The following is a 26849-nucleotide window of genomic DNA, read 5'->3' on the forward strand; positions in this document are numbered from 1 at the left end:
AAAGGACTTGAATGGGCATCTCTACAAAGAAGATATACAAATTGCCAACAGGTGCATGAAAAGATGCTCATCGTCACTCATCATCAGGGAAATGCAAGTCAAAACCACAATTAGACATCACATCACAACTAACAGAATGGCCACTACCAAAAAACCAGAGAATAACAATTGTTGGCCAGGATGCGGAGAAACTGAAACCCTGCACACTGTTGGTGGGATTGTAAAATGGTGCAGCTCTTACGGAAAATAGTATGGAGATCACTCAAAAAAATACAACCACTACATGATTCAGAAATCCTACTTCTGGGTATTTGTATTCAAAAGAATTGAAAACAGGATCTTGAAGAGACATTTGCACTCCCATGCTCATTGCAGCATTATTCACAGTATCCAAGAAGTGGAAGCAAACTAAATGTCCATCGACAAATAAATGGATAAAGAAAATGTGTTCTATACATACAAGTCTTTACTCAGTCTTTAAAAAGAAAGAAATAAATCTTGTCATATGCTACAATATAGATGAACCCTGAGGACATAATGCTAAGTGAGACAAGCCAATCACAAAAAGACAAATACTGAATGATTCCATTTATATGAGGTATCTGAAGTAATCAAACTCACAGAAACAGAAAGTAGAATGGTGGTTGCCAGGGTCTGGGGGAGGGGAGACGGGGAGTTGCTGTTCAATGGGGACAGTTTCAGTCAAGCAACATGAAGCAGTTTAGAGGTCTGCTGTACAACAAAGTGTATATAGTCACGGCTGTCCTGCACGCTTCAAAATCGTTAAGAGGGTAAATTTGCGTCATGTGTTTTTTTTACCATTAAAAAAAAGTACATGCCTCTGCTTTATTCCATATCTTCCAGTCAAGCAAAAGCTCCTCGAGCAGCTTAACATCTTGGATTATGGCATTAGACTCCACATCCAACTGAAACTCTCCATTCTCATTGATAAGAAGAATATCGTCACCACAGCAACCTTCAAGAAGGGTCTATGGAAAATTAGCATTAACACAAGATGCATTAATAATCAATTAATCCCAAAGTTCAACAGAAAACAGTAAACTTTCCATCTTAGCAATCATAACATTAAATTCAAAGGAAAACTGATGAATAAGTCAAAATTTCACAGAGTATCTTTAACTTGTTTTTGCAAAACAATTCAAATAATTAGAAAAACACAAACTTTCAAATGTTTGTATACGATTACCCAGTTTCAAACATGGGGTAAATTAAACCACACTCTATTTTCATTTTTTAAATTCAACAGATCTCTTAGGCTATACAACTTTTCCCCCAAAAGTGTAAGGACTCGTGCCACAAATTTATAGACGTCGACAGTGTAAAGAGTGAGGCGGTGGAGGCACACAAGTAGGTAGAGGTGTCATTTTTGCCTCAGGAGTAGTACCCTCAGAGAGAAATACTTTCACAATGTTACCAATCGCCTTTAGCCAGAAAGGTATTTAAATATATACTGACAGCTGGATCGTAATAAACACTAGTATGTCTTTAAAAAACTAAATCTATAGCAGCATGACCGCATGGAAATGGCAGAGCACTGGGTTTTCTCCCTGAACTGGGAGTTGAAACAAACAACAGTGCCTCTGAGGAGCTCAATTCCAACATGTACAGGGTGAGGGGCCAGCCTAGGAGACATCTCTGGGCTCATTCTGACCCCAATTCTACGAGTTTATTTTTTTTCCCTCTTACTCTTCTAAAATGCTTTAAAGAAAATCAAAATGTAATTATTTAAATGATGGGGGGGGGGGGAACCAGGAGAGTACCTTAGTTTCATTAAATCTACACTACTGAGATTCCTTCATTTTCTTCAGGAAGAACTGAAACACAAATCTATTACTGGAAGACATTAATGAAGAGAGAAGTATCGCTGTATGAAACTATGAGAATAAATGTTATGAGGACGTACCTTCAAAATGTGAAAGCCAACGGTGCATTTTTGTTTGATCAACACCTGATGAATCATGGAAAGCCCATTACAATTTTCTAATTCATGCATTCTCTGTTGATTGTATTTAATTAATGAGAGTATAACTCTCAGTGCTAATGCTTGAGTTTCTTCACAGCTACTGAGTTCCACAACCTAAAAAAAAGTGGATATAATTTTCTAATTTCTTGAGAGTACAAATTTAACGTGTGATTATCTACCACTATGTAATATCAATCCATCCATTTCATTTGAAAGCTTCTTTTTATTGCTCACACTTTCTTTGTAATTTAAGAATTATAAATAAACAAAATGAGGAGACATAAATTCCATGTTCTGTAGTCTCTTAAAAATATCATAAATGAACTAAAATAACATCAATAACTGTAGAAGTCAGTAGCATTTTATTAGTGATCTGAAATGTCAGCAAAATGCCTCAAATATTTGATAATGAGTCAATCAACAAAGAGCCTCTGCGTTTGCGCTGAGAGAGAAAAAGGAGTAAGAGGCACGACATTTGCATGCAGCGGGCCTCCTGTCTAGTCAGAAGAGAAGATGTATGTACACAACCATGGACTAGGCCTCGTATTGCAAAGCAACCAACACTTTTGCACAACTACTATATGTGAGGAACACCCTTTATTGTCATGATAAAAGGCAAAGAAGAATGAGACACCAAATGCCCTCACTGGGGGCACAGCAACTACATCTGACCCCACTCGCCAGGTTGGAAGCCTGCACAGAGGGAAGATGGCCTGGGAAGAGCAAAATCCTAGAAGTAGGGATAGGCGGGCAGCTGGGGCAGGAGACAGTCAGGAGAAGCGTAAAGGTCTGCAACTGAAAGGTCACGGTTCTCCCAGGACGCTGCAGGTTGCCTCTATGGCTGGATGGTAATTAGGCACAGTAGCTGGGTTATGCATGCAAGGATTTTAAGGGGACTGACTATTTTTATAGGGGAGGAGGAAGGATACTGAACAGGTTTCTAAGTTTTAAATGTGAAAGCATACTTTCAAAGTCTTACATGTATGTAAGATAAAAAAATTAACCATTTTCTCTAGGATCTAGTCACTGTGTAACAGCAATCATAACAAATTTATATTCAATAACTTGAAAGAAGAAAAACTAAGGGTGTATGTTTTGAAATTATACAAAGCTGTAAAAGTACATCACAAAATGTTGATCAGGAGTTAAACAAAGAGCCTTTCATTTTAAACCACTAAAATCTATTCAACTAGATACTCAATGCAAAAAAAAAAAAAAAGGTTCAAGGGCAGATGGCTCAGTTGGTTAGAGCTCCGAGCTCTCAACAACAAGGTTGCCGGTTCAATTCCCGCATGGGATAGTGGGCTGCACCCCCTGCAACTAAGATTGAAAATGGCGACTGGACTTGGAGCTGACCTGCGCCCTCCACAACTGGATTGAAGGACAAAAACTTGACTTGGAGCTGATGGACCCTGGAAAAACACACTGTTCCCCAATAAAAAGTTAAAAAAAAAAAGTGAAACAGTTTAAAAAAAAAGTTTTGAAAAAGGAAGAGGAGGAAAAGGCAGTGTGGTGAGTCAAATTCTAACAAAATATTTATAGGAACAGTAACAATACAATAACAATAAACACTGATTTGTTGTCCCTTATTGCAAAATTAGTCAAAAATGATTACATTAAAGAAAGAATGCCGCAGGCAAGGAGACTGTGAAGATTTGATAATGCTGCAAAAGTTATACTTAGGGATACGATTCTGAAGATGAACCAGGGCTGCTTTAGTGGTAAAAGGACACGGACCCCCAGGAAGTAGAGATGGTTTGTACTGAAGTGAGAGCACTTGTACGCCCTCTTTCGGATCTCAGCCATCCCTGAAACAGTCAGTATACACTTACTGACTGCCTAACTATGCCAGGAAAGATACTGTCCCTGCCCTCAGATGACTAAACAGAAGAGAAAATTAAACAATTTATTCTAATATAGTACTCACATCATGAGTCAAACTTTTTATATTTCTTTGCTTTAAAAAAAACTTCAAACTCCAATAAATTAAATTATTTTTTTGTACTTATTTGTTGACCCTTGTGTTTTTCCATACATCTCGAAGCTTCAAGGGAAAAACAAGTTTCACAAACCTTCTTTTAAAGAACACATTTCTTGTATATTATCACTACAGCATGTATTTCTTTTCCTCTGGCAATTTTAATCTTATAATTTAACATTGAATTGTTCTAATTACATTTCTGGATAACAGAAAACTTCTAAAATATTCAGAAATGAAAAGAAACTTTAACCATCTGTGGCAGAAAGCTTGATGGCACCCTGAATAGGTGATTTTTTTTTCATCTTAGAAGTTTAATATAGTTGATGTATATGGCTTTGTTTTATAATAAAAAAGAAACCCTAAAATTTATCAATAATGAAAACATTTCTCTTCAGATAAAACTATAACCAACGATTCTTACCCTGGCAAAGAGAAAAACAAATATCCCAGTCCCCCCAATCTCGTGCAGAATGCCTTGAATAGTTTTACATTCAGTAGGCCGGAGGTTCTTTAGATGATGAGGTTCTAATAAGGTGCTCTGAACTTCTTTGGAGCTGAAGGGTCTTTGAGAGAGCTGGGTTTTCACTTGACCTTTAAGTCGAATAACTGGTTCATAGATGGTGTACTGAGCAGGACAGTACGTTGTATAAACAATCGAAAGGCTTTCCTGAAACACAAATATTTTCCTTCAGTAACTAAACACAGTGCAAAATAAATATTCCAAAGTAAAAATACACCCAACAAATCTTTTTCTTTGTATTAAAAAAGACAGAGACTACATTAAACAAGATGAACATGAGAAACAAGGTGGCTCCCCAAAAGGAAAAGACCAGTTTCATTCAGCAGTGATTTACAGTATAAACCACATCAAGGCTGAGAGACTCCAGTTTTGATCATTTGAGAATAAACATGAAATTACACGTACTCTTACTACTAACAACAGCTAAATCTCATACCACACCCGTGACATACCAGGCACTGTTCTGTGTACATAAATATCAAACAATCTTTACAACCCTATGAAACGGGAAGCCTTGATCAATGTATTCAAAATTTTGGCTTTGAATTTGCTCCTGGGCTGGCTACTCATTTAAAGCGACTCTAAACCACATCTTTCCTTCTATTAGAATAAAATCCCAAGACTCAGCACACCTAACTAAAATTGAAAGAACTTTGAACATTTCTCCCTTGCAGAGGGTAGTTTCAGTCAGCTTCTGCCTCCCTGTCAAGCTTCTAATAACTCCAGTCATCCCTTCATATCCGTGGGGTATACGTTCCAAGACCCCCAGTGGATGCCTGAAACCAAGGACTGTTCTGAACCCTATACATACTGTTTTGCCCTATACATGCATACCTATGATAAAATTTAATTTATAAATTAGGCACAGTAAGTGATTAACAAGTAATAAAAGATAACAATTATAACAATGTAATAGAAGTTATGCGAATGGCTTTGGGGCCATTATTAAGTAAAATCAGGGTGACTGGACGCAAGCACTGCGGTATTGCGATAGTAGATCTGATCACCTAGGCAGCTAATGGGTGACTAATGGGTGGGGAGCATTGGCTGCGTCGAGATGCTGGACAAAGGGGTGATTCGTGTCCCGGGTGGGATAGAGTGGGACTACGTGGGATTTTATCATGCTACTCGGAATGTCACACAATTCAAAACTCATGAATTGTTTATCTGTGGAATTTTCTATTTAATATTTTTGGACTACAGTTGACCGTGGGTAACTGAACTCTGGAAAGTGAAACCACGGGTAAGGGGGATGACTGTACTTGAAAATCACGGTAAATGTAAAATGCAGAATGCACTTTCAGGTGCTCTCAGTGGCCGCCACTGCAGGAGCCCAGGCTTCTGGAAATCAGGTACTGAACATTCAGTGTCTTCTCACAGAAGCTTGCAGGACCTTGGTCTTCGGTCATTTTCAAGCCACCATGATTGGAGGGCAGTTTCGTCAGACGCCATCAGGCATATCTGCATACCAACTAAACTGACTGCGATGTCTATGGAAATGATTATGTTGGTAAAACAAACTTTGAAACCTGTATGGTTTTCCTCAGAAACCTGACAAAATGCCCGTCTACCTGGAACACCAGCAAGGGCACAGTCTCAGCCTGACTGCTCACTCATGACCTCATAACCCCCAAATTACTAAATCAGGTTTAAAAAAATCTTGCTTTCTAAACAGAATTTTCACATAAAACCCATAGAATTTTAATTTGGGATAATTTATGTTGAATTTTACAACTTATATAACGTATATTCTTTTCAGTCCAAACAAAAGACTTAGGGACATTCTTTGATGCGTGAAAACAAATGGATTAACCGAAAACCAGAGTTAAAATTATTATTTAAACAACACTTGTGTGAGCTCCTTGGTCTCCCCACAACACAGATTCTCTGTGTGTGGGGTCCCTGCACAGCAGCATCGCCATCACCTGGGAAACTGTTAAAAAGGCAAATTCATGGGCACACTTCAGACCTACTGAACCTGAAACCCTGGCCCAGAGATCCACGTCTGAAGTTCTCTGGGTGAAGCATGCACATTCAGGTTTGAGAACCGTTTCCCCAAAGCGTGTTTTCTCAACGGTGGGACCATTCTTTGCTGTGTGACACTGCCTGTGCAGAACAGTCAGCACCCCTGGCCCCCACTCAGTAGTACTGGACAGCCAAAATCCTAAACCTCCATTTTTAAATACTCCTCAGGGAGGAAAAAGAAAATATGCCTATTATCAGATCTTTCAATTCCATCGGTCTCCACTCTCTGTGTATTTTACAACATATATACCCCTATACTTAACACCAATTAGGACTTATCTATATTTTATCTATATCAGATAAGTATCTATACTAGAATTTCTTCTTTACTTTGGTCAAATGTTACAGCTTTAAAATAGAATTTATTTTGATTGTGAAATGTACACCTCATTACCAACAACAAAACACATTCCCAAACAGTAGTCTCCTTCAGTAAGAAATCTCTCTGACCTATCATTGTATCTCTCACAAGAAGAGAAGGAGGAACAGTTTCATGGCCAGATCTACCAGTTTTCAGTAGATCTTCTAAGACTATGAAGGCTCAGTTTTCTAGCTGCTGTAATAAAAAATGTCCTTCACAAGTCCCTAAACTGTACATTAGAACAAAATATTAGAATAATATATAAAAAACAATCAGAGCCTCACATAAGCAGAGTTAGCAATATTTTGAAAGCAAAATTCCTGTTGTTACTGACATTAAAGAATAAATATTCTAAAATCTGAATATATGTAAGTAAAACTAATATTATAAATAAAAATTCGCATTTATTAAGTATAGAAAAGAAATATAATGAGCAATATTTTTTAGGCTAATGTGTTATATTTTCACTATATAATAAACATTTGTCTTAAATGATTAATAGGTATAAACTATAATAAATAAAAATGATACTTAATAAAGAAATATGGTTTCAAGGAAATGGAGGTAAAAATTTGAAACTTGAAAACACATGCTGAGGAGGTCAAAGTATTTCAATTTTTTTCCCCAGAAAAAAATCTATATTCTAAGGAAAGAAAATGTTGAGAAACAAAAAACAGAAACATTAGAAACCTAATTTGTAGCTAATTACACATTCAATAAGCATATATATGTACAATTACTATAAAGTTAAAACTTATAAAATGAAAACTTACAATTAAGAGACCAGTGTCCACATCTTTCTTGGTCATAAAAAGTTCTCTGATTTGCTCACATTGCAAGATTTCTTTAGAAATATATCTGGAGTAGTCATTCACAGGCTTGCCATATTTACATGGCATTATAGATGTAAAGTTGGGTCCACAAGCGTATAGATAAAAGGCCTCCTGTGAACCAATCTTAGCTCCTGGATAGCAGAAAAATAAAGGTACTTATTTAAAATATCCCAACCAGAATTTTCCACAAAAAGCAAGAAACCAAGAATTTCTTTATGCCAGATTCTTTCCTTGTTCACTATGTCTTATAAAACTGATAAAGCCTCAGTTTCCAAATTGGTGTAATGAGCAAATAACCTATGCCAACAGTGAATGGAAGATGAATTAATATACATAAAGGTTTAACTATGAAGCTCTTGATAAAATAAAATCATGAAATTTCTATTTGCTCCTTCAGCTGGAAAAGCTTTTCGTTTTGCTTTTCTTTTAATAAATGGAAAATATACCTCAGTAAATTCCTTTTTAAAATGAAATGTGAATTGATGTCTTTATTCCTTCCATCCATCCATCTATTCAATAATCACTGTCTGAATGCTGTTATGTGCCAGGTTTAGTGATGTATTTTAAAATCATATTATTTCTTTTTTCTCTAAATTTTGGTATTTTTATAGGACATACTAAAATTATAAATAAAAGAGACAACCGTTCTAAGTTTACCTGTCATAATACTGCATTTTACAGGATTATAAAATAAAGTTGATTGAATAAGCATCTCTTTTGGGGGGAGGGATGGGGGTAAGATGTACACCTCTACATTAAATATATATATCAATTATAAGAAACATCTAGATTATAAAGATGTTAAAATATTTTAAAAGTCATCTTGATGCAGGAAATACAGTACTTATTAAGCACAATAAAGAAACAGGGATTAATATTTTATCCAGGATAATTTACTTAGTTTAATACTTGTTAACTGAAAGAAAAATTTGGAAATGCTTTGAAAGGGAAAAATTTACCATTGAAGAGGAGTAAATTTCCCAGATCCCATTTTCCAGCCAATTGCAAAAACTCTTCTTGGGATGATAAACAATGGCCAATCATGCAAAATGTTTTATTGCTATCAGATGACAAACTTGTTTTTCTTGGAAGCATAAAATCCACAGTAACATCAGCCTTCCTAAATTAAAAACAAAGTTAAATCAATTACTTCAGTAAGGACTAAGTAGTAAGTATGAGTGTTTAATAATGGAAATTCTTGGACAATTGTCTTGGTTCAGTCTCAAACAGCTGATGATGGGGAGAAATAGAACTGATTCTGTTGTCTCAGTCCAAGGTGCAGGTGTTCCACAAGACCCAGAAATTGGGAAGCAAAACATGGATGCCCAATGACCCTACACCAGGCCATGGGAAGTGTGACCCCACCTTTGCAGCAAGTTTTCTTTGCCATTTGGCGTATACGTCTTCCTGGTTTACAGCTACAACCCAACCACCTCCCCCTACTTTTACCAAGACATCTGCCATCTTGGTAGACAATTCCTAAAATCTCTCATCTTCCCTAAGGCCTTTGGAGACTAATGAGAAAAAAATAATCACTTCTCCAGATTTTGTTCTGACTAGCGACGGAAATGCCAATGCTTTTTCTGCATTTTGTTTTTTCAATGCTAATTCATTGCAGAGCTTTTGGTTAATCTCTTGTTTTTACTGGAATCTTTACAGGAAAAGGTAAACTAATGCTTTCTCACAGGAAGACACACATGACAGGAGGACTTCATCATCTAGTTGAAACTGCAGAGTGCCAACTTCTACCCCTATTTTAGGAATGTTTTAGACTCTGTATTAAGACAATGAAGGTAACTTATACAGGCAAAGTTTGTGAATAAGATAAAGACTTAGAATAAGCTAACGTTGTTAGCGCCTTATGAGAAATTCTACTTTGGAATATATTTAAAAACTTTCCCCTAAGGCTTTCTGATTCATATTTAACATAAATTTAACTATTTTAATAGGAATATTTTTTAATAAAAAATACGTGAGATAATTTATTTTTAATTGAGGTATAACTGACATACAACTTTTGAGTGAGACAACTTCCATTACATGGATCTTTCTTGAACCAAATAAATGGCTGTGACTGAAACACTACTGCCACTTAGTGGTAATATGACAATATAGTTTTTAAGGATAAAAAAATCGTACCACAAGATCAATGAAAGATGAATCCCAACATATAGTATCTGCCATGTACCATATATTCCTACCAGATTTGTGTGCTGTTCATAAAGTGACTATTAATATAAAATGTTAATAAATTGTTTCTCAGTGCCATTATATATTAAAATGGCCTCTTAAAATGTGTTATTTGTAGAAATTATTCTATTAGTTCAGAAAAGGATAAAGATAGCACCAAATTTAAATAAACAAAATAATATATTTGTCCTTGGTTTCTTGTTCATTGCTCTATTAACAGATGAAATCATTAACTTGTACCAAGTGGCAAAAAATTCCTTCCAAGTAATACAGAAATAAGTGGGTGGGTAACAAATAGAGTGACATGTGAATCCAGAGACTATAGTTACCATGCTCACTAGCTTCAGAATTGTCCATAATGAACATTTAAACTGTCCCTCTGAACATGTCTAATAATTAGCTCATGATTCCTGTACCTATCAGCTGGCCTGACTCAAACAGGCTGTAAGCCTATGGGTTTAGCATATAGGCACTACCTAGGGGCAGAGTCTAGGCTCAGGTTTCAGCTGTACCCCTTACTTGTGGCATGACTTTCGGTAAGTTACTTAGCCCACTCTGCGTCTCAGGTGCCGCACATGTAGAAGAGATCACAATATACCTACATGGAGGTGTTGTTGGAGGCCCAAATGAGGTCACCTGGCACGTGCTGAGAGCTCAGGGAATGAGGAGGAGAGTCCAGGAGAAAGAGGCTCTGTACTCACAGCCCCATCCCAGCTCTAACCGACTTCACTCAAGGTTCTGGAAACGAATTTACTGGTTGGCTACAGCTGCCATTCAGGCTTAGGCAGTTGTGAAGACTGAGAACGTCTCAGGAAAGATTTTATTTGGGATGTGGAAAGTAAGCTTCAATGATGTGTTTTCATGTATTGTCTTAATGGATAAACAAAAACAGAACCCCTGATTTTATTTCCAAAGCCTGCTTTTGCCTGCTGCAGACACTGTGGACTGACTACACTAAAGCCATCCCAAACCCCTCCCCGCCGCCTCCCTCTAGTGCTAAGCCTTCCTGCCTCTCCAGTGTTTCCACAGACCCTTTCCTCTGCCTGGATGCTCTTCCTGCCCCCTCCTCATGGTGGCCCCATCTCCTCCCTCAGGTGTCAGCTTCAATAATTTGTTCCTAGAGAGGTCTTCCCTGAACCACCTCTCTGAAGTAGAAGAACTGATGTTTTCTGTCCAGGACCTGTTTACTTTCACAACATTCGTCATAATTTGCATATGTTCATTTAATTGTGCTTGCTTGTTTTCTGTTTCCTCATTAGACTATGAGTTCAAGAAGGCAATGAATATGGCTGTCATGTTTATCACTACCCTCAGGCCTAACATAGCATGCGCTTGACACACACACAGTAATTCCTCAGTAAATATGTGATGGATAAACAAACAAATGAATGAAAAGAGGTTAATCTGTGCTAAGGCTATATATGTTACATCTGTGGTCTAATCTACTTCAAGGGATTCTGAAGAGAATTGGGAGATAACGTACATTAAGCACCTAGCAAAAGGTCTGCAACACTATAGGCATGCGATGTTTTATGGTCCATTCAATGAAATTTACACTCCGCCTCTTGGCCTTCAAAGCCTCTGTCAGAGAGCTTGGCCACGCCCATTCACTTTTCCTTCTCATAATTCAACTCAGACTCTTCCTTCCAGCCAGTTTGATCCTTCCCCAGGCTACACTAATATCTAATTATGTATCCCTTTTCATAATATTTCATTCAATAAAATACTTCCCAACTCTTACAAATCCAAGATACCTTGTAGTTCTCTCAGGGTTAAATTTTACATTACGATATTCCAGAAAATGTTTCTTATTAACTTGACCCATAATTCTCCTGGTCAGTAAAAATCGTATAGTACTATACCTTAATCTATCACCTGGTATGTTTCTAGGACCCTGTCAGTCTATCACCTGATACACTGGCTTATATCTTTATCTAGCCATTCTAATATCTTTTGAAATCCTTATTTAAGTTAGGTATTAGTCTTATTAGCTAATAATTCCTTGTGGATTAATTTTATAACATATGGGCTTGTAGGACCAAATTATAACTTCTGTTTCTTTATCTACTATATATTCCATATAAATGTCTAAATGTCCAGATTTCTACATGCTCCCCAAACCCAAATACTAATTTTCAACAATTACTTCTATGGGAAATCAATTTTGTACAGAAGTGATAAATAGGAAAACATCCAACTCTGACATAGGTTCCCATGTTAATATATAGTAAGTTTATCTATAGTGTTCTGTAATCTGTTTTAGAAGCTATAACAGACTAATTAAACTTAAAACTATAACTGAGGTTAATAAGTATTTACTAAAAATGTTCAGTACCTCTGTCCAGAGACCCATATGGAGATTCTCCCATGGATATTCTTTTTCCCCTGGGGCTGCTGTAAGTAGGTGAGGACTAAATGTTGCCATTTGCTGGGGAGGAAAACGTTCTCCTGTGATTCAGCCTGTGCTAGTAAAACAGCTTTCGTATCATCATTTGAATCCATGCATACACTACACAAAGAGAGCAAAGGTATAGGCTGAAAACATGCCATTTCTGTTCTCAGTATTTAACACATGTATAACAACTCTAACTATAGATATTTAAGTGAGATTAAAAATCAGCTCTATTTTTAAACTATCTTGAAAAGTTAGAATGTCTTTCTTTAACACCATAATCTGCTTAGCTATTTTATTATATTATTACCTCAGTGCATGAACTAAAATAGATTAGGCTCATATGCTAGTGTTAAAAATTTAGGCAATAATTTTCAGAGCTCAAGTTGTAAAAAAACATTTTATCATTACTATTTATATAGTCATTGCTCTTTTAGAAATTACAATATTTGGTTTATATAAAAATTAATACATGATTTCACATATATGTAGAATCTAGAAACCAAAATAAATGAACAAATAAAATAGAAATAGACTCATACTGACAGAGAACATTTTGATGGTTACCAGATGGGAAGGGGGTTGGGGGGCCCCATGAAAAAGGTGAAAAGATTAAGAAGTACTAATTGCCAGTTATAAAAACAGACATGGGGATGTAAGCTCAGCAAAGGGAATACAGTCAATAATGTTGTAATAACTATGCATGGTATCAGATGGGTACTAGACTAATTGGGGTGATCACTTTGTAAGTTATATAAAGTTCTGATCACTAGGTTGTACACCTGAAACTAATATTGTATGTCAACCGTAATTGAAAAATTTTTTTAAATTAATACATATTGCACATAAATGTCTAAATGCCAGGATATGTTAGAAATCTAACATAATTTAAGGGATTACTGACAGAATAGGATATAATGTACACAAAGTACCCAGTAACCTTTATAACATTTACAAAGCATATATCCCCAAATACCATATCGTTTGTTTAGTTTTAAATTTTATGAAAAGTCTCATATTATTCATATTCACTTAATACAAATAAGAGACTTCTATCTATACCTGTTATCAAAGGAGGTAGGAAAAAAGGACAAGATAGCAAGGAGAACTTGAGCTCATTAGATAATGGCTATTAAATATATAATCTGCATGGAAAACAGATATCTGATAATAACAACGTCTTAAGATCATTGCAACCTGATAGAATACTTCCATAGATAAGACTTCAGTAAGTATTTGGTCTAAAATCTAATTGAGAATTAATATTATCTACTTTAGAATTTAGTTACAGATTTTTTAATAGAATAATATGTTGTTACAAAGATGGTTAATAACTGTTAGAATGTATCTCCTTTTTTAATAAGATTTTTGTTTTGCTGTAATGATCTTTATTAGCAGATTTCACATAAATGTCTCCAAATAAACTATTTAAACACATATCTATTCATGGGGGTTGAGGATAATCAATACCGAAAGACGAAAGTGCCAGTGTGGGGATCAGCCCACACTTGAATCATCAACGCTTTGGATCCCAGTGAAATCATGTGAATACAGCCTTCCTCCAGAAGTCTCTCACCAGGATTGACGTACTCTGCACCTTCCGGCCTGTTGTTCTCTTTGATAAAAAGATGTTAGAATGATCAGTAAAGCAGTTGATAAAAATTGAGTGAAAAAGTATATTTAAAAGAATACAAAGCATGGTTGTTCATTTGAAGTAAATTATTTACTCAGAATGTCTGAACTTGGCCTGTTCCAAACAAGAATATTTCCAAAGTTTACATGCACCAGGAGTGCAAAAATCACGAAAAAGCACCAGGAGTGAAAAAAATAACTGAGTGCATTGAAAGTTATTCAATGTTTTAAAATACATGATAACTGAGGGCTAATGGCAGGAGTGAACAGACCCCTGTGATGTCACTATGGTGACCTATTACCATCTGCGCCATGATTCTTTTATCGATGGGATGGGGAGACTGTGACATCATGGACCCCAGCCCAAGGAGCATCCACCATCATCACAGGCTTTGCACTACCAAAATCATCCTAGCATTATTACAATAGCATGAATTTATTTATAAAGAAATTGATCAAATTAAAATTCCTTTTAGAAATATCGTGGTGTTTAAATATATGCCCTGTTTAGACTCCCTGATGAATGTTCTTTGAATTTAAGTGCTAAGTGTTTCTGAAACTCTGAAATGTTTCTCTGAGGCAAGCTCAGGTAAATGCTCCACGCTTTGGGCTTTCTGGTCATTCATCCTGACTTCTCCTTCTCACCACTTAAAACCTAGAGCTGCCTGAATATGTCTGATGAGCTGAATCCTTCAGCCGTCCATGTTACCTAGTACCACGATGCATGGCTTTGATGTCAAGTATGCAAATTAGACGGACCAAAATCTGAAATGCACATCCAAAGGCTCAGACTTTCAAAGAAGATGAACATACCAGTTATTAGGTTACATATATATTTGCTGCCATTTTTCAAGAGGTATAACCACTACCAATTTTCAAGAATACTCCCTCCAGCAATGACAGTAGTCTTAAAAAAGAAGAGTTAAATTTACTGAGCATTTTGAAGACTATTGCCCAAGATACAAGACATATACAGAACTCACATCTGATGTGATGTTTTAAAAAGTTTCCATATCAAATCTGAACTTTCACAAATAAAAGACGAGAACAAAAACCAGTGTGTATCCAGGAACTGTACAGTAGGAATACTACAAATATTTCTTAATTTAATGCTCACAACAATCTCATGAGTTAAATATTATCTCCATTTTGAGGGTGACAGAATTGAGGTGCTGATAGGTTAAATGACTTGTTCAAGGGCACACAGGTGGTTCAGTGGCAAAGGATGTATTATCACTATAATTAATATTTCCTTCATCTCTCTTCAACATTGTTACATGTATACCGTTTAAAAATACTCTTTAAAATGCTTATGCAAAATCATCTTTCTAAAATGTTTTCTAATACATTTTTACAATAACTTTTTTTTTTAAATTCTCCCAGTACCTCAGGTCACTGTGTATATTTACTCATTTTGTAAGAGACGGTTTACACTGTGATTGCCACCCCCCCTAAAATATGGTAAAGCAATCTGTACCATTTATAGGTCGCAGTGACAGCTGGGTGGAAATCCCTTTCCATCACTTACCAGCTCGATACATCGATCAGGCTGCTGAATTTTAACTGCAAATACAGACCATATGAGTACTCGCCTAACTGAACTGTTGTGAAGATAAAGGTGGACAGAAAGAGCTGAGCAAAGTGACATGTGCAGCGAAGCACCCAACGTACATCACAGTGCCATCATCGATAACATCACATACATATTTGTGGGAAAGCTGTCAGTTCTTAGGTGGCAACATTGAATTCACCAAAAAATGCTATAATTACCTGAAACATTACAAAGTATCAGCTAAGATTTTAAAATTTAAATTGGCTTTCTAGGCTAGCCCATAAAAGTACGTGAGTAAGCTATGCTAATAACCTGGAAATGTGCCTGTGGAAAGTGGATTTAGAGCTTCAACTGTGAACACCACGCGACACTGCCCACCCTTCAGTGTTAACAGTGTCATTAGGCTTTCCTGTCATCCACAGGTCAGTGGGAGGGACCTTCCCTGGAAACCAGTGGTGAAGGCCTGGTGTCCTGGTGGCCCCAGTGGGGTGGGGGAGCTCTGTGCAGCGAACAGCTGTTGGGACCAGCACCTCCACACACACACACCCCTAAACATCTGTATCATCCAGTCATCTCATTCCTTCTATAGAACCTAACAATTAGCCTGCCTGCTTTATGTCCAGCACCGTGAACTGGCTTTTAACAGACAGTGCTTGCTGCCCTGGTCACATGGGACAAGGTGCCATTTCAATGCAGCACAATAACAATCTGATCCGTTATAGAAAGGACTGGAATCAAACTTATGCTACCTGTGGAAAATGGCTGATGCATTCAAACATTCTGTGACAGGAACTAAGAGAGGTAGGTACACTGAGGTAAGATACAGCTTGGGAAGGAGGTAAGATAGAGCTTGAGAACTTGAGAAAGAGAGCTTAAAAGAAAGATGAAATGAGAGCTGAGAAACAGCAGGACGGAAAAGTGGCTACAGTGTTTTTACCCCTTCCTTTCCCGACATCAGGAGGTAGCCACCCTCATCCAGTAATGTGACCAGGAAATAGGCAGGAAATGGGCTGGTGGACCCCAAAGCAGCTTTATATGTGGTGTTCCCCCCAACCCCAAATCCAGCGAAAGTACAGAAGAAAATCGAGTTTTCAAGGCTATCTGACAACTCAGGCTTTGGGAAGTCAGGACCTGCCATTATTACTAAGGTATTTAAGGTAAATAACATGTTAAGAGTAAGTTATAAGATCGCTATATTCCTATTGGCCAACTAAATTGCCATCCGAAAAAGCTGAGTGTAACGGATAACGCTGTTATCATACCTGTTCCATCAAAACTACTACCCCGTAAAATTAATGCTTTGTTTCTTCTCTTGATCTTCTTTCGTTTTTCTGTGATACTCTCAGCTTCATGGACACACTCCACATTAAACCACAGGGAAACACTGAAACCTTCTGACAGGTGTGGCCAGCAGTTCTGTCCCAGCAATGGCAAATGGACTGGGGCTACGTGCCAAGAGGAAAGCAGCTGCTGGGGAAAACTGTCACTGTCATACTCTTTCTTGCTCCGTGAAACGCGTGCTCTTCTCAATAATCCCATGGCTTTACTGTTGAGAATTGCAGGACACTTTTGAGATGAAACACCGTTGCTTAAATTTGGAGCATGCAGTAAAGGGAAGGTTAGATACTGTGAAGGGCTCATAGTAATATCACTTTCAACAATTTTCAGAATACCCAGAAGAAGAATTTCCTAGAGAAAAAGAAAAACAAAACTTCAGTCATGTTGCAAGGTACATAATAATCTTGAAATTCAGGTCATAAATGAAAATACAAACATACTCATAGACTTATCAGCATTCCTATTTAAATACTTTCCTATCTACCATACCATTAAAATTTTCATTTTTTGTATATAGTTAAGATAAAATATGAGAGACTTTATTCTTAAAATACGTAATCTCTTACGGTTAATTTGTTTTAAATTTAGATGCTTTTATGGTACAAAACTAAAAGCTATAAGTTGGCCTTAAGTATCAGAAATCATTTCTACCAAAGAAAGATGTTTATTTCCAAGTAGACCATAATTGCTTCTCTCAATTATTTTTAAATGAGGGGTAGAACTAGAGACCTTACAAAATCTCTAGATTTCTGAATGAATTTCTAAAATTGAGTGCTCACTTTCCAATTAATTTATTTATTTATTAAATTTATTGGGATGATGATGGTTAGGGAAATTATATAGGTTTCAACTGTACATTTCTATAATACATTGCCTGTATATCATATTTGTGTTCATCACCCAGAGCAGATCTCCTTCTAGCACCATATATTTGACCCCCTTTTTCTTCTTCTACTACTCCTCCTCCCCCCTTACCCTCTAGTAACCACTCAACTGTTGTCTGTGTCTATGAGTTTTTGTTAAATAAATGTTCTTTCATCTGTGTTTAGTAAACTACAATAAGGTGATTAGGTTTTATTTATAATTACAAGTTTTGGATTACACTGAAATGTAGAATGTATAGGAAAAATAAGAGAGAAAACAAACATTTAATTTTAAGCAATGACTAAGGAGACAAGTAAAAAAAATAGAAAAGATTAACCTTAAGTACAATTAAGTAATGCAATACTCATGCATAAAATAACATCCAGTGTTGATTATGAAAAATGAACTCAGAAAAATTAAAAAATCATTCCATAAATTTAGTCAGTTCTCAATTGTCTGCACTCATGGTTTTTAACCTCGTGTTCCACAGAGCTCCCATAGGGCCCACAAGGCTAGAGTGAGGTGGTGAAACGGGCAGGGCTCAGGAACATTCAATCCTGCTTCAAAGAGAGTAGCTCCAGGTTTCTTGTTTTATTGGCTTATACTCTTAGTCCATATTTCATTATCAAAATGGGTTCCTCAGCAAAGAACAGTCTAAAAGTTGCTAAGCTAAACCAATGGAAAGGAGAAGTGACAGAAGATAACTGAAGAGTGGATAATAATTTTCTAAAAAAAAAAATCCTCAAAATGGTTATAATTATTTATAATTAAGTTCTCTTTACTAATCAAAACTCTAGAATCAATTAAGCACAAAACTGGGGTGGGTTGGCGTAAAGGAACTATGATCCCAATGGTATGTCTGGTTAGCCAAAGCAGAAGTGAAATGGTTAAAATATGCACAAATAGTAAAATAATTGGGGACTTCACAAATAATAGCATGGAGTTGACTGTATAATTATCACATCAAAAGAGAGAGCTTAGTGATTTCCAAATATTTTTTTAAATATCCTATTAGATATCAGTGAAAAAAATTAATTATAGCATATTTACTGTACAAGGAGATTTCTCCAGAAATATTCTCAAAAGAAGGGTTAGCTCTTCCGAACATGTTCTTGAACTCATCAAAGACACCAAAAGGTCCACCAATACTCTCTGGCATGCTAAATTAAAGGAAGATAGAGGGGAAATTAAAGCCATTACACAATGAAAGAAACTGAAAAAGCAATTTCAATGAAAGAGATCAAATACTACTGTCATATTTTAAATGGATTATAAACAATCTAATAATCGAAAACTTTGCTGAAGAAATAGCAGTATGATTAAATGCAAACCAACTAATCAACCGACAAAAAAACAACAAAACCACTTTCCTTAGTGATTGGTTAGCTCTAAGTAAAAGTATTATTTAAAGAAGCATAAATAATACAGCATTTGTTAAATAAGTTGACACTGTTAAGTACCATAAAATAGTTTGCTACCTTCTCATCTTGAAAATGCTTAAATTATAACTATCACTTTCTAAATAGAAAATTAGATGACATAAATAAAAGTATTAGATTGGTGCAAAAATAATTGTGGTTTTAAAGGTTAAAAACAATTGCAAAAACCACAATTACTTTTGCACCAACCTAACAGAAATATTTAAGATTATGAAACACTTAAATATCACAAACAACTAGTTTGAACATTTCTTTATTCCATCATGGGGATTAGCATAAACTATAAACAGTGACAGACAAATTCATAGAACTTTTGAGAGTCAAATAATAGGTAATATTTGCAGCACACATCCCAGTGTTCAAAGTATATTTACATGCATTATCTCAGTTGATCCTCACCCCCCCACACAAAAAAAGTCCTGCAAATTTCATATTACCTCCACTTTAGACATGACAAAATAACCCCGATGTGAAGCCTGAGAACAGAAGGCATGTTGAAGCAACATATTTTGCAGAAGCAGTGAACTGATGCACTAGTGTAATAAATAGTAGGTGTATCTGGAAAGAAACTTGCAACAAGACTATAAAATAGCATGGACTTTACCCTGTAAGTAACATGAATCCATTAAAGGGTTTAGAGTAAGGAAGTAATATGATCAAAGTAAAGTATATGCGCTTAGGTGATTTTTTTTTTTTTTTTTCAGTTCAAAACTGATAGGTTCCAGTTCATAATAGGGGAAATGAAACACACACACACACACACACACACACACACACACACACACACACACCCACAGTATTCGCCTTTGTCTACCACTGGAAACTTACTGAACTAAAAGCACAGGATTACAAAAGGGAAGAAACCCATAACAGGAAAAAAAAAGTGGTGGAGGAAGTAAGCACTGGGGGCACATCAGGTGAGAGATTTAAAAATATTTCTTGAAAATGGAAGAGTAGATAGATGGAAGAGAAAGCTGCAGCCTAGAATCTCTGAATCACAAAGGGGCTCAGAGGAGTGGAGAGCCAATCTGCCTGTCTAAAATCTGGACAGGAAGTCAGATTCATATAAGACCTGTCTGTGAACATACACTCTTCTCCTTGATTCTGAGTATACAGCACAGATAGCTCAGCTTTTACATTTAATGCCCCAAACCTGAAAACTCTTTTCGATAGAAAGTGAATGAATTGCCAGGCAAAAGCTGAAATGTACAGTGGGATGTTAGCCTCAGGGCTACCAGCTGTAACTGTACAGTCTGGTCAAGTTGCCTGTGAAATATCCAGAATAGGCAAATCTATGACAGGAAAGAGAGGAGCAGTTGCCAAGGGCAGGGGGGCATCTGTGAGGGAGCAGGGAGTGACTTTATGGAAAGGGTACAGGGTTTCCTTTGGAGATGATGAATGTTCTGTTGACTGTGGTAATGGTGGCACAACTCTGAATTCATGAAAAAACATCAAATTGTATATGTTAAGTAGGTGAATTGGATAGTATATGATTATATCTCAATAAAACCGTTATTAAAAGGTAACGCAACAGAATTTCTCAGAGCTAAGCTGGAAATAAGTCTTCATATTGAAAGGGTCCACAAAGTACCTAGCACAATAAATAAAAATGTGCCCATAAACTACATAGTAAATAAGGGAGAAGGGAAGCTTTTCCTTATAGTACAATCCCAATTAATAAACACGGAAGGAATGATGGGAACAGAAAATCACTATTTGGCAAACACCACAGTATTCACTGTTTCAGTCAAGACTCATCAATGGATGCTAAAATGAGTGGGTTAAATTATGATAAAAAAGGGATATGTATAAGTTATATCTCAAGTTATATAGTCTCAAGTTATCTCCCGACAAGATACTTACTAATTATAAAGAGAAAACAGTAACTTTACAATAGAGAAACCTGGCAAGACACCACCTTACCCAAGTGATCAAAGTCAACATCAGCAATAATGAGACATAGATGTCATGAACTCCTAGATATATGATGCACTGAGGAAGGCACAACGTCACTTCTGAGGTGCATCTGCCCAAAATACATAAATTGAATCTAATCATGAGAAAACATCCAACAAAGCCAAATTAACGTTTTCTGTGTGTTAGCCTCCAACTAAAATTTAGGTTTCTCCAACTAAAATCTAGGTTTCCATCCATTGTACGTAATAGAATCATATTATATGTTCATTATGAATTTCTCAACTGTCTGTGCAAGTACACAGAGTAGGCATTTGATCTGATAACGCAGCAATTCTGTTCAGTGTTTACACTGGGTCACAGCCTTATAATGCCACCTCCACACATACGACACTGAACAACTCACTCAATCCCTTAGAATCTAGATTTTCCTCTGTAAAATCAAGATCCTTACACTATATCTATTGCACTGGGTGGGTCTGAGGAACAAAAGAGGTGATGCATATAAAGCTACTACAGAAGCCACAGAGCACTATGCCAATGGAAGACATATTATCAACCCTTCATTTCACATAACAACAAAATAATTTCAGAGCTACTGTTTAAAACTAATAGTTTCAACGCACCTTGAAAATCAGAATCAGCCTGTGTTAAAATACTCAAGAACCCTCCTAAAAGATTTTTCACAGTTCCCTGAAGATCAAAAACAAAACATAAAAAATTAAATTTTTTTATTATTATTATTTTGTTTAATTTTATTTTTTATATTAGTTTCAGGTGTACAAAACAACATAATGATTAGACATGTACAACCCTCACAAAGTAATAAACCCCCAGGTCTGCTACCCATCTGACATCATATACAGCTGTTACAATACCACTGACTATATTCTCTTTACATCCCATGAATATATATAAATATACATATTAATATATAAAATGATCTATCTATATATAATTTTATATAGAGATATATAAAATTATAGTTGACATTCAATATTCTACATCAGCTTCAGGTGTATAGCACTTACCTCATGAAAGCATGAAGCAACTATAATGTAATAAGTTATTTGATAGTCTACTGTATGTACATATGTAAGTATTTAAAAATAACTAAAAAGAATGCTATGTGTAGGATTACACATAATTTTCAAACTGTTTTCTGATTTTTCAAACCAATGACATATATTAAAATTAAATGTAATTTTAAAAATCTTACCCATTCTCAGAAATATACTAGGAATCACTATTAGTTATCCAATGACAACATTAATTTTTTATGTTATCTTAGAGAACTAGAATGGAATTAGATTTTCAGAACAAAAATCTTATGCAATTAGAAGATTTTTAGAATACCACTTGTAGGTCAAAACATGTTTCAGTTATTATAAAAGATAAGTAATCATCTAAAATAATCTTCAGAAAGTTGGGTTGTAAATAAGGAGGTGAGTCATTGGGGCATGAGTGTGATAAATACTCATCAAATTTAACTTAATGCATCTTTTACCTGTTGCATGAGTAGAAAAATATTCTTTTCTTTTTGCCTGATGATTTTCAAAAAACTCTCAAATACATGGGCAATCACATCAAGTTTGGCTTTACAAGTAGAAAGCAAATTTAATTCCAGCATGCAAATCTCAGGATATATTATTTCCCCTTGAGTGAGGTTTTCAAGTACGGGGTCACTCGGACTGCTTGATACAATGAAACCTTCTGCTTCAGGCTTTACATCTACACCTGAAAGGGGAAAAGAAAACATTTTTACATCCTAAACACTGAATAAATATTTCAAATCTCATTAGTCATTTAGGAGTTCTAGTGGCAAAAGTGCTATTTATAAGTAGATGTTCACAAAACCTTATCCTAACACACGATTTTTGATTATGGTTAAGTATCCTGAATAATCAAGTCTCCTGGATAGTTAGAAGATAAATGAGTAGCCTTAAAAGTAATTCTGATCTTCAGTACAACTGCAAATATTATCAACAGTAATTTTTATAGATATGATATACATTTAACACATTCCTCCTACCTACTGGAAAAAAATACTCTCCCCAACTTTCTGACCCCAAAATACCTAAATCACAGGGTAGTTCATTTGTCTGCCCATGAAAATAGTAGGCTTGGCTATTGGTTGGATGAATTCTAAACCTTGTCTTTTTCATAAGTGAGAAACACATAGACACTGTCTCACTGAATATTACATTTTGGAAAATTTAACTGATATGCTCTTAAAAGAGGCTGCTGTTCTATTAAGTGTTTATATAGTTAAGAAATTTATACATTTCTATCTAGACCAGAATTCTTTAAATTAACATCTAGTTATCAAAGTTATAAAAAGGAAGAAAACTGTTATTACAAAATCATGTCTGTACTGTGATAAAACTAACACCATTAAACCAATATTTTTTCAAAAGCACCTGCTTGAGGAGTTGGGGGGAAATTGGAGGAAAGTAGTCAAATGGTACAAACTTCCAGTTACAAGATAAACAAACAATAGGGATGTAATTTACAACATGATAACTAAAATTAACACTCCTGTATAGTGTAAAGGAAAGTTGTTAAGAGAGTAGATATTGAGTTCTCATCACAAGGAGAATTTTTTCTCTTCTAATTGTATCTATACAAGATGATAGATGTCAACTAAACCTACTGTGGTAATCATTTCACAATATACATAAATCAAGCCATCATACTGTATATCTTAAACTTACAGTGACGTATGTCAATTATTTCTCAATAAAACTGGAAAAAAAGAGTTTGTATGATAAGTAAGTAAATTATATGAACATATATGTGTACATATATATTACCATCATCCCAGGTTTCACTATCCTCAGGATTGCTTTCACTATCTGCTTCATAACCTTCTTCTTCAACCAAAAGTTTAAAACTACAACACTGAGAATCCTCAGCTTCTTCTGAAAAGTCTCCAGGTTGGGATGACAATTCTTCTTCAGATTGATGACTCTGTAATATTGGTGTAATAAAAGGCAAAAGTTGTGACATTTGCTCACTTTTAGTAATGATATATATAATGTGCAAACGTCATTTTAAGAACTTTCTGTAAGAAATTTTAAGTATTTTCTGTAAGAAAAAATCTTATGAATTGTTATTAATTAATCAATATAAATTATGAAATTCACGTAGCAAAATTTTCCAGAATTTCTCAGATAACTTGATTAACACCTCAAAAATGGGTGTAGGGGGGGTCTCTAACAGATTAAGCTATAGGTTATTTCAGTTTTACTGAAAAATAAGTCTAAGAAATTTCATTCTAGTCATATAACAAGAAATGACTAAAAACCCACAATGAAGTGGAATTATACTTCTTACAATCGAATGCTAGTAAACATATAGTATTATTTTTACACATTTGTTCATGGAAAAAGATTTTTCCACAGGATTTTTATATATAAAATGTTTTGTAAATTAGATAACCAGAGAGGACATGAAAATTTTTCAAGGGGATTAATTTTAAGATGTCAGAATGCAATTGTCTATATACAACCATCTCAGCAGTCAAGAGTTCCAGCGTTAACTACTGTGCAAAACCTTGCAGCATGAAATTTTCCTTTTCTATAAAAGTCTACAAATATCTTCACCTTTGAAAACATTTTCACTTAAAGAAGCTCAGAGTTCTTTATCATTACAATATTAATATAAGGTAGAATGAAGTAGGTATTTTAACATTTTCCAGTTAACCAATTGATTCAGTAATATGATGAAGGCATTAGTAGCTATTTCAGTAAGCTTTTAAGTTATGACAAACAGTAACATAAAATATTATGGCAGAAGATTATAAAATGTCATATATATGGCTAGACCAAGGAATTAAAGGACCTAAGGTAAAATACACATGAAAGGAGAGGGAAATGCATCACAGTTTCAAGGAAAAAAATTCAGATAGTTCTTTTAGAAAAATATGTTAACATTAACAACTAAAAATCTATGATTGCTATTTTCTATGCAAGTATTAGTCTTTTTTTTTTTTTAGGGAGGGTGCAGTTCACAGTGGCCCATGCGGGAATCGAACCGGCAACCCTGGTGTTATCGGCACCACACTCTAACCAACTGAGCTAACAAGCCACCTTATGTGGAGCGATTTGCAATTAAAGTGAGGGGTTTGGAAATATCCGCTGCACCCATATAGGATCAGATAAGATACCTGAGTCCCCACCATCCCTGAATTATCATTTAATAAACTACTCGTCGTTATATGTAAGATATCAAATAAAATAATACATTTCTGTCTTACCAGAAGTAATTCTCAGTAAATTTCCAGATTAGATGAAAAAAAGTGTGTCATTTTACGCTCCTATTTTTTATGAGATAGGGCACTGAGTAAATACTATCCATCTCAGATGATGGAGAAGTGGCCCATGGAACTCACCAAACCCTGGCCCATATGTTCTAATCACATCCATCCATGTCCTAGTCCCATCTCACACTCTTCTGCTTCTGCGGATCATACCCAGACAACTATTATGTTACTCGTACCTTCTCAATCATAGCATCACCGTGTTCAAAATCTGCTGAGTGGTTCCCCAGTGCAACTCGAAGCAGGGAGTCAAACAAAGGCTTTGCCAATTCTGTTTCAATCACCTTTGATTGGGAAAGATGGTCCCTCATTTCCAACAATATATTTTCCACAGACAAGTTCTAAAGTAAAACAGAAGAGACGAAGAATTAGTCTCAAGAATAACATCCTTTTGGAAAAAAAATGAAAGTGACAAAATAAACAATAAATTAACATTCAACAAGTAGAAAGCTAGTCCATTTATTTGCAGGTGATATGAAAGTAAAATGACTATAAATATGTAGTTCTTCCATAAACATCCTATTGTTATAATTAATAACATTTTTATTTATCACATGCTGTACTCATCTTCCATGGTTTTGAATTTCTATGTATCATAAATTGATTGTATTGCAAAAAAAGATTAGTTGAAACTTCAGAGTTTTGATTAAGCATCTCTAGATTTTGCAAATTCCTTAAGACCCTAAGAAGCAATTCTAATCCTTTCTCGCCTTCTTTTCTGCCCTAGAAGGGATATTTGGCTGCTTGCCCACGTCCCTGCATTAGGTGATGAGACCATAAAGAGGGATAAGAAGCGGACGCCTCCCTTAAGGAACTCTCAGTCCCATGTGAGACACAGATACGTACAGACAAGATATGATGATGATCATTCTAGAGTTATAAACAAAGTTCTCTGAGACAGAAACAGAGGTGGTGCCTGAGACCTGTCCTAAGTGTCCCAAAGGAGGGGTTGTATGAGACGGACAATGGAGAGAGAACACATAGGAGACAGCAGGCATAGAAACTGAGGGAGATGATACACCAGGCAGAAGAAAAGGTACAGAAGTACAGAAGCGATGACAAAGAATGGCGTCTTGAGGGCGTTCAGCTCCTGGTGACTGGTTACAGCTTGGTGAAGGATGGCAGGAAGTGAGGCTAAACAAGGAAGTGGAAGCACGACTGTGAGGGGCCTTGTACATGCTTGTGAGTGTGGAGTTTAATTGTGAGCAATGTGGAAGCACCAAGATATTTTAGACAGGAGGCAACACGGAGGCAGCAGGAGAGCCTGTTGGCTGACAGAACAGTCACGGGAGGAGCTAATAAGGAAAGAAGGGATCTGCCACATTTGAAGGTGCCTTAGAAACGGGGACTGAAACTGGGGATTCCTTTTGTGTTGAGAAATGCTCTCTCAGGAGAAACTTGTAAGGGCGTGAGGGAAGCAGAGTATGTCGGGGAAGATGCAGTTTCAGAAAAAATATCCAGCTCCCGCCTAAAGCCAGGGGAAGCTCCAGAGCCTAAACTGCA

The 26849-nt window shown here is 35.9% G+C and overlaps 1 protein-coding gene across 5 annotated transcripts in view; it reads right to left on the bottom strand.

Moving 5' to 3' along the window:
• The window catches only part of LYST (lysosomal trafficking regulator), a 172927-nt gene that overhangs the window by 88977 nt on the left and 57101 nt on the right, over positions 1-26849 (bottom strand). For all 5 annotated transcript variants that reach the window (XM_019746974.3, XM_074316725.2, XM_019746975.3 and 2 more), the window contains exons 7-19: positions 25526-25687; positions 23839-23995; positions 22533-22762; positions 21652-21718; positions 18723-18832; positions 16733-17159; positions 13757-13901; positions 12230-12403; positions 8664-8824; positions 7645-7835; positions 4387-4632; positions 1925-2098; positions 840-989 (exon numbers count right to left, since the gene is read on the bottom strand). In XM_019746974.3, coding sequence (XP_019602533.3) covers positions 840-989; positions 1925-2098; positions 4387-4632; positions 7645-7835; positions 8664-8824; positions 12230-12403; positions 13757-13901; positions 16733-17159; positions 18723-18832; positions 21652-21718; positions 22533-22762; positions 23839-23995; positions 25526-25687 — 2394 coding nt within the window. The remainder of the gene's footprint in view (positions 1-839; positions 990-1924; positions 2099-4386; positions 4633-7644; positions 7836-8663; positions 8825-12229; positions 12404-13756; positions 13902-16732; positions 17160-18722; positions 18833-21651; positions 21719-22532; positions 22763-23838; positions 23996-25525; positions 25688-26849) is intronic.

This window comes from Rhinolophus sinicus, chromosome 6, assembly GCF_057876585.1.
Source record: "Rhinolophus sinicus isolate RSI-liver-muscle chromosome 6, RSI-T2T, whole genome shotgun sequence".
Classification (NCBI taxonomy): domain Eukaryota; kingdom Metazoa; phylum Chordata; class Mammalia; order Chiroptera; family Rhinolophidae; genus Rhinolophus; species Rhinolophus sinicus.